Source organism: Xenopus tropicalis, chromosome 4, assembly GCF_000004195.4.
Source record: "Xenopus tropicalis strain Nigerian chromosome 4, UCB_Xtro_10.0, whole genome shotgun sequence".
Lineage (NCBI taxonomy): Eukaryota > Metazoa > Chordata > Amphibia > Anura > Pipidae > Xenopus > Xenopus tropicalis.
The window spans coordinates 100,888,832-100,904,995 of NC_030680.2; the positions used below are offsets into that span (position 1 = coordinate 100,888,832).

General features: G+C 43.9%; 1 protein-coding gene and 1 long non-coding RNA gene across 4 annotated transcripts in view; one reads left to right on the top strand and one right to left on the bottom strand.

Annotated features, from left to right (window-relative positions):
- LOC105947007 overlaps positions 1-6,286 on the top strand; it is a 25,624-nt gene extending 19,338 nt beyond the window's left edge. Inside the window, exon 4 of one of the 2 annotated variants that reach the window (XR_004222399.1) lies at positions 5,609-6,286. This is a non-coding gene — a long non-coding RNA (uncharacterized LOC105947007). Of the gene's footprint in view, positions 1-981; positions 1,845-5,608 lie in introns of those variants that run through there. The other variant, XR_004222398.1, reaches the window with a different exon arrangement.
- kiaa1614 (uncharacterized protein KIAA1614 homolog) overlaps positions 1-8,956 on the bottom strand; it is a 16,346-nt gene extending 7,390 nt beyond the window's left edge. The window contains exons 1-5 of one of the 2 annotated variants that reach the window (XM_012961630.3): positions 8,470-8,956; positions 4,265-4,980; positions 4,106-4,172; positions 3,447-3,578; positions 142-1,628 (exon numbers count right to left, since the gene is read on the bottom strand). In XM_012961630.3, the coding sequence (XP_012817084.1) occupies positions 142-1,628; positions 3,447-3,578; positions 4,106-4,172; positions 4,265-4,958 (2,380 nt within the window). In that variant the 5' untranslated portion in view covers positions 4,959-4,980; positions 8,470-8,956. The remainder of the gene's footprint in view (positions 1-141; positions 1,629-3,446; positions 3,579-4,105; positions 4,173-4,264; positions 4,981-8,469) is intronic. The other variant, XM_002936962.5, reaches the window with a different exon arrangement.
- Positions 8,957-16,164: the final 7,208 nt, after the last annotated feature.

Consider the following 16,164-nt stretch of genomic DNA (forward strand, 5'->3'; position numbering starts at 1 on the left):
TTCTGCTATTTGCTTCAAATCTTATTTGATTTTTTTTTTTTTTTTTACTTTTTTTGGCCCAAAATCATTACTGCTTGGTTCTTGTTAAATGGCTCCATACAACCAGTTCTGAGCTGAATACTGTTAGATAGAAAGGCTCACCTGAATCTGTGCTCTCATGTTGTACGTCTCCCCCTGTGAAGCTCCTCTGTGCATTTATATGTTCCCTTTTCCCATTATTTATCTCCTTTACCAGGTGATGGTTTAATAGGTCTGACACTGCCCTGTCTGCATGATCCCCGCTGGTCTGAGTCACTTCAGTGTTGCGCTGCTCCTTTGATGCATTTTTTCTGTCAGAGTACCTTTGTCTAAGAGACTTGTGAGCTCTCTCACTTTCAGCTTGTCCGTTTGTCACATCTGGACCCTCTAGGTTCCTCTGCTCCTGTCTCTCATTTGGCTTCTCCTTTTTTATCAATTTTTTCACTTTTTGAGTTCTCTCTCTGCCTTCCTCCTTCATTTTAATTTCAGATAATGACAAAGGATGAATGTCAGAAACCCTGAGCTTCTCTTGATTTTTATTTTTTGGCACAGTATCAGATGGTATGCCCTTCTCAATCACAATTACTTGTTCCATGTTTTCTCCATGAGAAGTCCCTACTGGTAGATGATGAAAAGCTCCCTCAGAACGCACTGCAAATCTGCCAGATCGTGGTGTCCCAGCAGAAGGAGCTTTCCCAGCAGGAGGAACTGGCACATGGCCATGAATTGTGAGGGCACCTGGATTTGGGCTGGCATCTAGGCATTCATTTCCAAACTTCAGAGGTGCATTTGTGGGATTTAATGTTGTTCTAGGTTCAGTGTAATGAACAGCAACTTGTTTCTCAAGTTTTATATTTGTATTATGTAGATTTCCCAGCACTGCAGTCTCTGTTTCTGGATTTGATTCACTTATTTTTGTTCTGGGATCTATCATCAGAGCTGACGTGCTGCTTTTTATTTCAGACTGTGGCAAAGATGTCCTTGCTCCAGAACCAGGCTCTACATTATGTTGTTTATTTTTGGAACTCCTAAGAGGACCCAAAGTGCGACAGGATTTTTTCTGTGCCCTGTTGACCTCGTCTTCCCCAGATGAGTCGGCAGTGGAATCACCTCCAATATGGGTCTCTCGGATGAGTTCAGAATGGACTCTCCATGGCTGTGATGGAAGAATCCAGTGAGGAGAAGGTTTGGTTCCCAAGGGAGAGTTAATGGATCCATCCTGAGATATTCTAGAGCCTAAGTGAACGTTCCATAGGTTTGACCCTGCAGAATAAGCCTCCAGATTCTGTCTCTGAACTCCTGAGCCCTTAATATAAGAGCCACAAGTTCCACATTGGTTTTCATTTCCAAAAGGTACCAGATGCTGTGTCCAAGATACGTGACCATTGGAGCGGCGAGCTGGTGGTGTGGTTGGGGAGATACCGGCTGATGGAGGACCCTGCTGCTGACGTTCTCGGTAACGCTCCTCCACATCACGCTCTGATTCATCTTGAAATCGCACATGAGAGGGTGAAGATCCCCGTGAGCTTCGATGCCAAGAACAATGATCGCTGCCAGAACTGTCACTTAAAGAGCCCCCATCAGTCACAGCACCAGATACACAGGGACCACTTAAGAAACAGAAAAAAATATATACATATGTTAAAGCTTTCTTTTTTGTCAATGTACAGTTTTTTATTTTAAGTATTTGTGATGCACTGAATAGAATTTAGCTTTTACTGAATACATTGGAAACAGAATGCCAAGGCAGGTGCCATTATGACGTGGCTCTTTCTGCCACAAACCAGACCTTGTATACATTAAAATAAAAATGTCATAAGAAACATTGCAATTGGGTAAGCCACAGCTGTAAACTAGGAATGCCAACAAACTGCAGAAAAAGAGCTATATAAAGCAGTTTGTTCTAAGAACCCAAAACCACAAACAGCTAGATGGCAATTTCTCATTCAGAATGTAGACTAAGGACTGCAGTCCTAAGCCCAATTACACCTAAACTACTTTTGCTGTATCTGTTGCATAGAGCAGGCTCTCATTTCCAGAATATAGTGATGATGCAAATATCCCCCAGGAGCCCCAGGAAGCAGCTTTGCTGTGCCTTAGGTTAGGCAAGACATGTAGGTGCACTAGGAACCTGCTCTGGCTGGCTGGGACTGCAATGAGCATGTGTATGGTGTAAAATAGCCCCATATATAATAATACAACTTTTCATGGTTTCTTAAAAAAAGGCTTTCTACATATCCAACCTGTTTACACTCATAAATAGAATCATATGGCAACACATTAGGATTGCTAAGAAAGCTTGTTCAATTCTGGGTCACTACATGACCCATACATACTCTGATTCAATCCATACTTTTCCCAGTCTTTTTATATGATTACACCAGAGCATCTGCCAACCCACACTAGCCGAACAGTATAACAACTCTATGTGTACTATAAATACAAATGTGCATTTTTTTCTCACTTCACAGAGGTAGAAACTAAAAAGATTAGTTAAAACAACAAGTTTTTGTACTGCCATTCCTATAGGTGAGTTGTTTAGTGTTACACTGGTGTCTTGTTACACCAGGCCTGACTGGCAATCTGTGAGTTTTGGCAAATGCCAAAGGGGCTGCTGTAAGAGGCCATAGACAGTCACTATTTAGTGGGTTGGGGGGGGGCTGTTTGGGCCTTCATGTACTGGAAATGCCATGGCCTATTTTAAATTTCAGTCCAGGCCTGTATGCACCTTTAGATCATACATTTTTAAGGGGAACACGCTTTCCTCTTATAATAGAACTTTGAGATTTAACACCTTTACTCATATCTTCTGTCATAACTTTGGATGCCTTCAGCATGGAGCTACAAGCTCTTTACAAGCAAGATATAAATCCTCCATTTTTTAATTTCAGAGACACAACAGTGTGTATAACCATTCAATGGAGAAACACCCATCTGGCCCCCGGGCCTCTGGTTGGACAGTATCAGCTTAAACAGCAGCAGACTTTGTTTAAAGAAGGTAAACTGCTGTTTAGCAGGAGGCTCTGGGCGCAGAAGGGGGCCCTCATTGGAATATTTACTGTCCCAGCATACCAAACGACTCAACTAACTTGTTTCTATGACTTCAGCTTTAAATATTACCCACAAATGCAGTATACTATATATTCATATTGCATGAGAAAGCTTGCAAAGCACTGAATTATTTCAAACTAAAGGCAAAGTCTCCTTATTTACACAAACAAGGTGGATAGATAAAGCTCCTTCAAACTACAGCTGCTTTAAAAACACAAAGAACAAGAGAATAATGCATTCTCTAGGCTATACTGAAAAAAAACGACAAATTATAACAGTATTTACTTTAATGCTTAAGCTGAATCCCTTCCATGCTACCCTCCCTGTACTATTACTCTTCATATCTATATGGCACTTTCCAGGCTCTTCCTCCTTACCGTTGCTGTGGAAGCTGTGATAGTGCATGTGGAAGGACACAGTGAGAGGCGCGCAGGGGACTGGCCCCTTTTGCTTTCATCCGTGCTCTGTGCAGCAGCTGTTTGGCCTGTTCGTGACGGATGCTCAGCTCCCTAGGACAGGATTAGAGGGGATTTTAGAATGACGTGACTTCCCAGTTAAATCTTCTGCCAGACAGTATAAGACGTGCATGCTGGGTACTCTAACACTGAGAGTGCCCCCTCATGGTTCCTGCAAACCATTCACAATATACACCAACAGGCAAAATAAGAACAGAGTTTGTGTTAGTAGAAGATTATCCTAGGTCACAGGGAGAGACCTACATACATGACATATGGCTTACTATGAAGATTACACTGGTACTCTCATAATATAAACAGTGCTGCCGCTTTAACGCGCTATTTTCTACATACTGCAGACTTCAGTTTTTAGAAAAAAGTACATTGTCCATAATAACACATCAATCTTGAATTAAATTTGCACTCAGTTTGGCAAGTCATTATTTACCAGTAATTGTATTAAGCCAATGATAGAAAAAAGGGGTCAAATAGATAAACTATCTGGAAAGTAGAGATGAAATCAGTATATGAGTTTATGCAGAGTATGGACTATGCATGAGTGAGAATTTTGTATTTCATACCTGTTGCCCTCTGGGTCAGGCAGAGACACTCCTGAGTCACAGTCTGCATCAGCCCCAGGAACCAGCCCTACAGTCAAGACAAGAACAGAAATTTCAGCTCATACACACAAACAATACTTAAAGTAGCATCAAGCAGCCTTCCCTTTCCAATCTACTCACAGCTGTCCTGTCTGGATGTGTGTCCATGGTTGCTCTCCTGACTGGTTTCTCCACCGAAGCATGGTGAGCCATTGAATTTCCACCTCAGTTCCTGCCTATTCCGCTCAACTCTCTCAGCCAAACTCATTGAGGAACTCTTAAAGCTTAAGTCATCTTCAGTGTGTGAAGAACCTAACAGCTCATGGGGAAATTCTCTTAGGTGGTCTTGTGGCCATTTCTGTGCATTGCTCTCAGCTTTATTCTGGCTGTAATTCAGCAGCTCAGTAAAATCACAAAGTTTCTCACATTCATTACTAACATCCCACATAGTTCTAAGTGAGCTGGAGGACCCATAAACATTCTCAGTACCCCAGGACTCCTGATTAACACAAGGTAACTTTCCATGCTCAGTGTAGTTCAAAGTATCTTCTGTTAGGTAAGTACGAAGCTGCGGAACATTTAATGTATCTTCCAAGGGGTCTTTACCTTTAGGAAATTCTGATATCCTTAAGTCCTTGTGCTTTTGCTTCAGTGCTTTTACTTTACTCTGTAGTACAGAAGTTCCCATGGTTGGCTCCATCTCCCCAGCCACTGGCTTCCCTTTGTCTGTATAATCATTGCTTGTCCTTTCCAGAATCATGTTGTCCTTCTTTACTTGCCTCTTCACTATGTTTTTATGAGGGAGACATTCCCTCATATTCACCTCTGCTGCCATCTTGGTCACAATCCTGTAGGGACTTGTAGTGAAAAAACTGAATTCATTACTTGAGTGACAGTAATTTATTTGGGGTAAGTGTATGGAAACAAATTAATATGAATGTACAGAGACAATTGTTATTTGATTTAGGTGAATGACAAATTTGGCCAAATATCAAAGCCAATCCGAACAAAGCTTGTTGGGGTTATCTTTGTTTCCTTTCAGACTGTAAAAATCAGGCATGTTTGTGTAAATAAAATACATTTTATTTATAACAAACAGAGAAAGAGTTAGAAGGATCCATAAACTTCAGCAGGGATTGGCTTGGAACATTTTACACATATTTATCTATTTATTACATTTTTATTCATATCTGGATGTTCAGACAATGTTTATATAGTTCGTTATATTTTCGTTTAACTCTTTTGATTTGGTCAGGACATTCAGGAATAGGCCAAGTACAAATCCCGCAAGAAGTTTTTGTATCCTGGATTTGGAACATCCTTACTGTCATTACAATGGAAATAGAAACAAGGTGCTGGTGAGGAGTAACAGAAGTAACCAGTAATTGTCCTTATTTAAGATATCTAATTGCTTCCATTCCTCCACAGAACTCATTTAACAGATTTATTTAACATTCACAATGTGCTTTATCCCTTTTCCTCCAGATATTGGTTGGGGAAGCCAGTCAGAGTGCCCCATACACAGGAAGATATGCTGCCCACTCAGACTAAAGGAGCTGAATCAACAGCTAAAATCTGCCCTTGTATGGCCACCTTTAGTGTCATCTGAAAAGCTGCTAGGGGAAGGATAAGAAAGTGATATAGCTGGATGTTATGGGTTGCGCTTGACTTATCTGGCAAGAATCCACGACATAACTATGCAGAATCTGAAAAGGATACACATGTGGGTCTGCAGTGCCATAAACACAGCTCTGCACAATGCAGTTTCTACAGGTGTCCCTGTTATATTAAAATGATTTGTATGATGTATAGGTACTGTGATGCTGCCCTTAAAGACAACGCAGTAATGAGGAAATAGGAGGCAAAGAAAAGAAGAGAAAAGCCTATGCGAGTGCCTGGCCTTTATAACAGAGCGCAAATGATATGTATCTGTTTAATCACAATGCTGCCGAATTCCACTCATTCTTCCTGTTCTGTTCCTGACGAGAAGCCACAATATTACAGGCTATTACAGAAACCCATATAGAAACAAACCAGCAATAGGCCTGTACTGACTATCAATAGTAAGGCTAATTAGAGCAAATGCTGATCGGTTTCTATGGGATACTGCACCAGTGAGTGAATAACCTCCAACTCTGGCAATTTAATAAACATGGTTTTGCTTCCCCATTTGATGCAAGGCACTTTCTTCTTCCCTTTTCTGCTTAGTATTTTATTGCATTGTTTTTTATCGCCATCACCCCCCACAGCACTTTACTGTTGCCAGGAAACACACAGTATGGCATAGGTCAAAGAGTAAGCTGGAAATACGGAATTGCAAGGACATTCATACTTCCCTCGCATGTAGAGGCCATTGCTGTTGCTGTTTACGTCCCCAAAGTAAGCTTAATGGGTTTGGGGTCTGATTAGGTATGTTGCAAGGAATGTTGATGATAAGTTAGATGGGCCTGCCCTTCCTGATATGACTCTGTATTAGGGGGAGTTGCAGCCATAACATTTATGGTTCATGACCAGTTCAGTCCTACTGGCAAGTCAATTTACAATCATGTCCATGGAGTAACACAGGACACATATAAGGTGCAGGTTCATGTCCATACAGAATTTTGATAGACGATGAAAGAGAGCTCAACCTGCTCAATAATTAACTTCTCGAAGTGTTGGGGCAACGTTTCAGGGCCCCCCCAGGGCCCTTTATCAAGGCTTGATAAATGGCCCAGGGGGGTGCCAGAAATGTTGCCTTTTAGACATACGTATATGGGCTAAATATACACCTTCACAATTTATCACTTATTTGGTGTGCTGCTGGATTTTTCTTGATGTACAGAATTTTATGAAATGGGTTTGCTGCCTAAAAGGGTCTTGAGGTTCTGACACATGGACTCATTCCCCAGCAGTTAGCTCACCCAGAGTGGGAAACAGGCAAGGATATCACATACAGATGCCTATTTTGCTGTGATCCAATGATTCAGCCAATAGGAATTAAGAGGGAGGTGCAGCCTCTGATATGCAGGAAGGCACAGCAGACAAGACTCAAAGGATCTTTTTTGGGTAGGGCAAACAGAATTTTATAGCTGGTCCCCAAACTTCTGAGTGGCCCTTTGCAAAGTACAGAGATGAAATAATATATATTTCAATATTTTTTAGAAATGAAGTTTTTATAGCTGCAAAAAGTTCAATATTACTGATCCCCTCTTTTCTTTATTTCTGGTCCTCACTGAAATTTCTCTCCAGACAGACAAACTGCAATGCAAGGCGATGCTAAAAGAATCTGGAACTGAGAGAACTGGGCAAGTTCTGCAATACAGGAAATGACAATATAATGAGAATATAATGCAAATATGTCTGGGGCGTAAGCATGTTTGTGCTCACTGCTTGGATCTTACCATGTGTTTGGCAGCTGCTGTAGTCAACCATGTAACTTCCACCATTGACTGCTATTCATTTTCTTTGGCACCAACTGCACTGAGGATGGATATTGCCCATAAGTAGATTTGGCACAATAGCCTCCTGTGTATGTGAGCAGTGTGTGCCCTGGGCTATGCAACAAGTGCGAGAATAACACTGGCAATACTCAGTGTGTGCCCTGGGCTACGCAACAAGTGCGAGAATAACACTGGCAATACTCAGTGTGTGCCCTGGGCTATGCAACAAGTGCGAGAATAACACTGGCAATACTCAGTGTGTGCCCTGGGCTATGCAACAAGTGCGAGAATAACGCTGGCAATACTCAGTGTGTGCCCTGGGCTATGCGACAAGTGCGATAATAACGCTGGCAATACTCAGCGTGTGCCCTGGGCTATGCGACAAGTGCGATAATAACGCTGGCAATACTCAGTGTGTGCCCTGGGCTATGCAACAAGTGCGAGAATAACGCTGGCAATACTCAGTGTGTGCCCTGGGCTATGCAACAAGTGCGATAATAACGCTGGCAATACTCAGGGTGTGCTGCTCAGTGTAGACTAAAGGTACAGCCATAATACACACACAGCACTAAATAACATTAACGTGTATTTAGATAGATTCAGCAGGAACAGCCCCTGGACATTATAGAAACATTTTTTTTTATCGAGGGGGATCTTAAAGTCGACAAAAAAAATATGTGGCACCCTGTTCGGGCCAGACAGTAACGAATACATTCGGAAATGGCAGCAGACTATGCGCTATTTGATAGGGCTGGGAAAAGTTAAAAGCTCAGCGACACTGTGGAACCGACGCACCATCCCAGCACAGTCAGCTCCCTCACATGTAACGGGATTTACAGCGTTTAATGCGCTTCATACACTGAATTCAGTCCGGAGTCGGGAACTATAGGGAGAAAAGCGAAGACGCTAGCGGGGAGCACTTACCTGCAGTGCGCAGAGCGTATCCCTGGGGCCCCCCTTTGTCTCCATGAGTTGGTATGGCCCACACAGCCCCTGCCCTTATGCTCTGCTGAGAGCTGCCGGGTCCCGGCCCAGAGAAGCCCAGTTGGGTCCCGTTCGGTGACACATGGCGAAAAGCAGCGACCGTTCTAGGCCAAGTCTGTAACATCAGCGGCATTCCCCCATCTGTGCCCCGGGAATGTGCGCCAACAGGGTCTATAGGCAGTCAGCCAGCTTTCCCTCACCCCTTCCCCGTCTTCCCAAGTCTCCCTCCCTCACTTCAGCCGCTCACTCCTCTCCCCTCTCTTCCTCTCCACATCAACTTTCTTCTTTTTCCATTTTCTTACTCCCACCCCTCCTTATTTCTCCATTCTGTGCCGCCCTCCTGTCCCAGTAGAAACTTTCCCCCACTTCTCAGTAAATATGTAACCGAGGCAGCAGCAGCAGCCCGTCCCTGATACACACGCAGCTGCCTATAAAAGGTGTCAGATCCCCCAGCTCCACGGAAAGGGGGTTGGGATGCAGCCTGGCACTATGGTGGGAATGTACAGGGGGCTGGCCTGCAATGAAAAGAGATGTAGTGCGAGTCGGGCAAGGACCAGGGAAGGCTGCAGAACTGGAGCAGGGGGTATATAAGTAAAAGGGGCTTTGGTTATGGGACGCACCATCTTTACTTCATACAGGGTTCTACAGAGACAGCGCAATGATTTAGAAGGAGCAAAAAAACATAACAGCTTTTTGGGAGCAGAGGTTTCTCTGTCACTATGGTTTGGGCTCACACACAATGTTTAGGATTCAACAGACCATAAAGGAAAAGGAAAGTCTAAAGGTGGCCATACACGGGCTCATTCTAGCTGCTGATATCGGTCCCTTAAGGTGCCCATACACGGGCCGACTATAGCTGCCGATATCGGTCCCGATTCGGCAGCTAATTGGCCCGTGTATGGGCAGAACAGAGCTGCCTGGTCGACCGATATCTGGCCTGAAATTGGCCACATCTCGATCGGCCAGGTTAGAAAATCCGGTCGGATCGGGGACCGTATCGGCTCGTTGATGTGGTCCCCGAACCGACTGCCCCATAAGCTCAAATGTAATCCGATCGTTTGGCCCCAGGCCCAAACGATCGGATTATTTTTTTTTTAAAGCAGCTTGCTACCCAATATCGCCCACCCGTAGGTGGGGATATCGGGTGAAGATCCGCTCGTTTGGCGACATCGCCAAGCGAGCGGATCTTATAGTGTATGGGCACCTTTAGACTGATTCGGCAGCTTTTCTGCCTGTGTATGAGCATGAACGTTGTGCCTGCCCGGCCGACATCTGGCCTGAAATTGGACAGATCTTGATCATCGGGTTTGATTTTTCCTTCGGATCGAGGACCACATTGGCTCGTTGATGCGGTCCTCGAAACAACAGCGCCTATACTTGCCTTTCTAATTCAATTGTTTGGCCTTGATATCATCCACCCGTAGGTGGGGATATCAGAAGAAGATCTTTGTATGGTCACCTTTAATTACTGGTGGTGCCAAATGTTACACGTCTGTGAGTGTAATAGCTTACGTGATACCCCAGGAAGGTGCTCCTGTTAGCAGAAAACTGCACCAGCCGGTGGTATTTCTGCAGAAGTTCTTAGGCCCAATCTTTCTTCTCCCCTGGGTGCAGGCACACGCAATAGAATAAAAGCGCCGGCTTTTTATTTCAATATCTCATGGAGCAATGTTCCTTAAGTAAGATATTCCTGTATGCTGTATCGGTTCTATTCTGGTGCTAATTTTGTAAAGGCTCATTTTATTAAAAAAAACGATTTTCTCACAACTATGGATAAATGCCTAATACACCAAAGCTCTTCAGTGTGATCTTCTCTCTTCTTATTACCACGGCCTGTGCATGTGCACAAGGCGAGGCCACAAAGGCTCATGCCCAGGGAGGCACAAAGTTAGGGGCAGCATGCCACCCCACTGCAACGAAATTGTGATATTTTGCTCCCATACGGAGCAATGGGGACTTCTCGGAGGAGGTTTGTTCATGTATGCGTGCGTGGGGGCATGAATGGGAGGCAGCCTCGGGGCGCTGAGATTTGAAATCCGGCGCTGCACAAGACTGAAAGAGACAACTTTTAATTTTTTTAGTTCATCTTTTACTCTACTTCAGACACGCTTGCCCAAAATGGAACAAGAAGACAAAGACTCCAAAGAAAATTGTGATGAGGATCTTTTATGGAAATACCCGGGTCCGGTGCTGGGATTTAAACCTTCCTTCTCCTGTAAGGATAAAAGTGGCCACACACAATTATTGCAATGCAATTATTTGGCAAGGTCACCTGCTTTGGATAGCAGCGTGCAGAGCCAAATTGGTCCAACAACTGGATCATAACAGAGGCCTACGCAGGCCCATCATGATGCGGTCCTTGTCCCGTGGGATTTTCAAACGTTAAATAGTGCTGGGCGGTATACCGGTTTAAAAAAAAAAAAACGATATGGTTTTTAAACATACCGCTACACCGGTATGCGCGCCTCCCGCTATTTTTCTTCAATTATATCCGGGTTGCGCCCGTGCGCATGTGACGTCAGCGCACGCACGCAACGTCGCTAGGACGCATCGCTGGAGGAACCACAAGTTGGGTAAGTTCTGCTGGGGGGTTGTGGTTGGAGTCGGGGGGGTTGGAGTTGTGTGGGGGAGTTGGGTGTTGGGGTTGGGGTTGTGGGGGGGGTCGGGGTTGGGGGGGGGGCCACCAATATTTATTATTTATTTTTTTATTTATATACCGTCAAATACCGTGATACCGATATAATTTTGAAAAATACCGTGATATAAATTTTTGGTCATACCGCCCAGCTCTAACCTTAAATATTAAAATAAAGCCAGTTAATCACAGTTCTTTTTAATAGATTATATTTTATTGCCCTTTTTATTATAAAAAAAAAAAGAACTTTATATTCAATTAAAAACTGGCCAGCCAGATCTAAAACCAGTAAGTAAATATAGAGGAGCACACAATTCGTAAAATTGATCAGAAATCAATCAGGATTTTCAAACCTGCCAGATAATTATCAAGGAGGCCATCAGGAAAGATCCATGACCTGGGAAGAGAAACTTAAATCTGCCCGAGTGTTTGCCTTGTCAGTGCAGTAGTGCTCATTTATTGTAAGGGTTAAAGGAACAGTAACACCAAAAAATGGAAAGAGCTTTAAAGTAATAAAAATATAATGCACTGTTGCCCTGCACTGGTAAAACTGGTGTGTTTGCTACAGTAACACTACTATAATTTATATAATAAGCTGCTGTGTAGCCACGGGGGCAGCCATTCAAGCTGGAAAAAAGGAGAAAAGGCACAGGTTACATAGCAGATAACAGATCTGTAGAATACAATAGTGTTTTATCTGTTATCTGCTATATGCCTGTGCCTTTTCTCCTTTGAATGGCTGCCTCCATGGCTACATAGCAGCTTATTTATATAAATTATAGTAGACTTTCTGAAGTAAACACACAACTTTTACCAGTGCAGGGCAGCAGCACATTATATTTTAGTTACTTTTATACATTTTCATTTTTTGGTGTTACTGTTCCTTTAAACTAAGAACATCTGAAACCAGACAGGACCTCCCAGTGCTGAGCCAAGTCAGAGAAGCACCCAACACCAGAAACTCTCAATAGCCCCACCCCTGGGCCTGCCTGGGTACACATGCTTCCTCACACATAATGGGGGGCAGTGCCAACCACAAAGATCTTCCAAGTGTTAAATTCCCTTGCCAGGTCCAGAACTAGGGGTAGGCAAACAGAAGAAATACATGCCTAGCACCCCCACTGTTACCCCTAGTTCTGGCTCTGGGACCAACCTTTACCCACCAGTATGGTTCCAGGGGGCTGTATCATCAGACACCCCTCCCGTTTGGTATCATTCTGATAGCACACCTATAAAACATGGTATTGCTATATTTTGCTGATGATATCCAGTACCAATATCTTATTTCAGAATCTGGCCTAGAAAACTCTACAAACCTATGAGGGGTGGTGAAATGAAACATTCCTGATGCTGAACTTGCTATAAAGAGCAGAAAGCCAATAAACTTTTCTGGTGTCAGGGCCAATTTGTGTGTGTGATTATATTCTTACTGCAAGACATGGTAAATTGAATATGGCTACCAAAAGGTTTCTGCATTGATACTTTTTGCAGTCACATGTAGCTGACCCAATAGGAAATAATACATATTGTAGGTAAATCACTTATGAGCATTAGAGGAGATGCTCTGTGGATTGTATTAGGAAACAGCCGGAAAGAGGACAGCCCTGTGGTGGTTAAACGCTGGAGAAAATTCCTGAAAAATTCTCTTCAGGGCTTGTTACGCCTTACAGCAACTGGCAAATGCTCGAGAGTGTTTCCTTAGTAACAACTTGTTTCCATGGTGACTGAGTTTCCACTGCAGATAGGGCAACATGGAGGGAGCCTTACCATGTGGCCTAGTACTGCAAGCATTCGTGGAAGGTCAATAGTGACACCATATGGACAAAACAACCCCCGCTGTGGAACAGACACACATGTTAGGCTGATACCACATGGTGCAGATTCTGGGTCTGCGGCACACAAAGTGGAATTTGCCTTGAAACTACTCACATATGCAATTTCATAGCTGACGATTCTGATTTGTGTGCCTGCACCTGGGCCAACGCAATGGATCTGCGTGCAGGCACAACAATAGGCTTCACTGTACTAATAGGGTACCGAGTACTTGGTCTGGAAGGGCTTAGTCAGCAGTTTATGTTGTCCCATGCGTGGCCAACTTTTCTCTGAACAAAGGCTGCTGCAGAGTGACAGTTCACGTGGGGCCAACCAATAGTCAGTCATAGCCAGGGGCGTATTTATAGATATGCACACGAGGGCCTGTGACTAGGGCAGCAGCTTTAGGGAGGGGTGCCTACAACATAAAGACAATGTTTGCTGATGGCTGGGAAATAAAACCTATAGAAATCTGGTGGTGGAACTGGGGGTGGGGGGGGTAAGAGTGTACAGGGTGAGCAAAGACGGTGAAGTGACACTGCATTTATTCAGCCATGGATACATGGAACAGGCTCTGGGATATTATGAGGAATCCAAATTGAAAATGCCTTTAAATAGCCTTTCCAAACACAAAAATAACTCTCCCCCTATCAGGGTTGCTATCTTTTCTAGAAAAATAAAATATATAGATTCATCTAATTTTTCTGTTAAAGAAGGAAAGTCAGGTGGCAGGCCTAACATCGATGCTTGTATATTTCCATGATACAGTTCATGCCATCATGTAACAGTACTATATACCCACACTGGGGTGAGAAGCCTCATAAACAGAACCTAAGAGCTCTTTTTAGTAATAGGATAGATAGGGGATTGTCTTTCAGTAAAGAGTAAGTCAGCAATAAGTTTCCCTTCATCATAAACGCAGGATTAAAAAGATATTTGAATGTTGTGCAGTAAGCATGGACTTTCTATCTGACCTCAATTACTAACGAGGTTTAATAATCTGCTAGAGAAGCGACTTTGTACATGACCTTTACTGGGAATTTAAACTCCCGTTGGAGCACCTTCCGCTGTATCACACACACAGAACAGCCACCCTCAGAGTATTTACTGTATAAAATCCCCCATACAGTGGCGTAACTTGGTCGCGCCAAGCCCACCTGCAAAGAAATCTTTGCCGCTCTTTTAAAAGAAAATGTAGGAGAGGGGCTGGGGAGAGAGAGGGCTACAATACAGCAGACCCCACAGTCTGGGCCCCCCTACGACTATGGGGTCTGCTGTATAGGTAGTTACGCCACTGCCCCCATATACACACTCATTTCCAACCTGCAACTAGTGGTGATTGCAGCCACATTCAGTTTGGGAATTGCAGATTTCTAAGGTAAGTTAAAGGAATGGCTGAATTTATGGAGCAGCCCTTGCATTTACAGAACAGATATTTCACTTAACAGCTGTTTTGTTTGGCACCCCCTTTCCTTCTAATCGCTGTGACCTTGGCTGCTCCCTAGTGCAGGAGCATGGGCAGCACATCAGTCTGTCCCATACGGCACATGGGCAGCACCTCAGTCTGTCCCATACGGCACATGGGCAGCACCTCAGTCTGTCCCATACGGCACATGGGCAGCACATCAGTCTGTCCCATACGGCACATGGGCAGCACCTCAGTCTGTCCCATACGGCACATGGGCAGCACATCAGTCTGTCCCATACGGCACATGGGCAGCACATCAGTCTGTCCCATACGGCACATGGGCAGCACATCAGTCTGTCCCATACGGCACATGGGCAGCACATCAGTCTGTCCCATACGGCACATGGGCAGCACATCAGTCTGTCCCATACGGCACATGGGCAGCACATCAGTCTGTCCCGTACGGCACATGGGCAGCACATCAGTCTGTCCCATACGGCACATGGGCAGCACCTCAGTCTGTCCCATACGGCACATGGGCAGCACATCAGTCTGTCCCGTACGGCACATGAGCAGCACATCAGTCTGTCCCATACGGCACATGGGCAGCACATCAGTCTGTCCCATACGGCACATGGGCAGCACATCAGTCTGTCCCATACGGCACATGGGCTGGTCGCACATTGGCACCCCTAGTGAACTTCACTTTCCTTCTCTGCATTCTGAGCACTCCTTCTTTTTCCAACTATAAAAACATCAGAGAGGTGCCTTGTATAGTACCTTGTACTTGATTCCAACTAAGATTTAATGAATCCTTATTGGAGGCAAAACAATCCTATTGAGTATATTTAATGCTTAAATGATTTTTAGCAGGAGCTCCAAATTACAGAGAACCCCAGGTCCTGAACATTCTAGATAACAGGTCTCATACCTGTTATTCCTAAGCAACAAAAAGCAGACTGAAAGCAGCAATAAACAATACGTGTGAGAAGTCCAAGGAGCTGCCAGTTAAACTGCCTGGATCTCCACAGCAACAGCAAGCAGCAAGCGTGCATGTGTAATTGGCTTATTATACACTGTCTCTCAGTACCAAGTGGGCCATGTCAGGCCTATAGAAATCATTACATTCCTCCCCCATTCAATGTATAGGTTGTTGCAGAACAAAGCATGGACTGCTGCACTTGTCTTGCTGATAAGGCCAATGTATGAGCCATATTACAGACCTATTACAGAGTCTCAGAACACTCTGCCTAATAGCTTTGTATCTTCCCATGGGGCTGCTATTAATGATTTTAGGCTTTAGATGAGATTTTACAAGAAAGAATAAAATCATTTACCGCATCTTTGTTAAGCCTAAAGCTAGCCAATCAGGGGTTAATGTTGCCTGCTGACTCAGCTACTCCTGATTGAGTCTGTAGTATATTGGCCCCTTTATATTACCAAAATGGTAGCCTTCCTAACCCTTATCAGGTCTGGCTTCACCAATAGGCAAGGTCTGCACAAACCTCCCATTTACCCAGATCATACATTCGCCACAACTACTGACCAGAGTTTTTTTATGAGTAGGAGTTTGCTCTTCAAGTGATTTTTTTAGGGCTGTAGATCCCTACAGGGTTTCAGACTTATAGCAAAATCTGTTCACATTGTTGTAACACCCAAAACCTATTAATACTACAAAACGTCTTGTAATTTTAAAGCTTATTATGCCAGAGGTAGGTTTTTTTTTTTTTTTTTTTTAAAGAATAGCATCCCCTCTATAATGGAATATAAACATATTAGA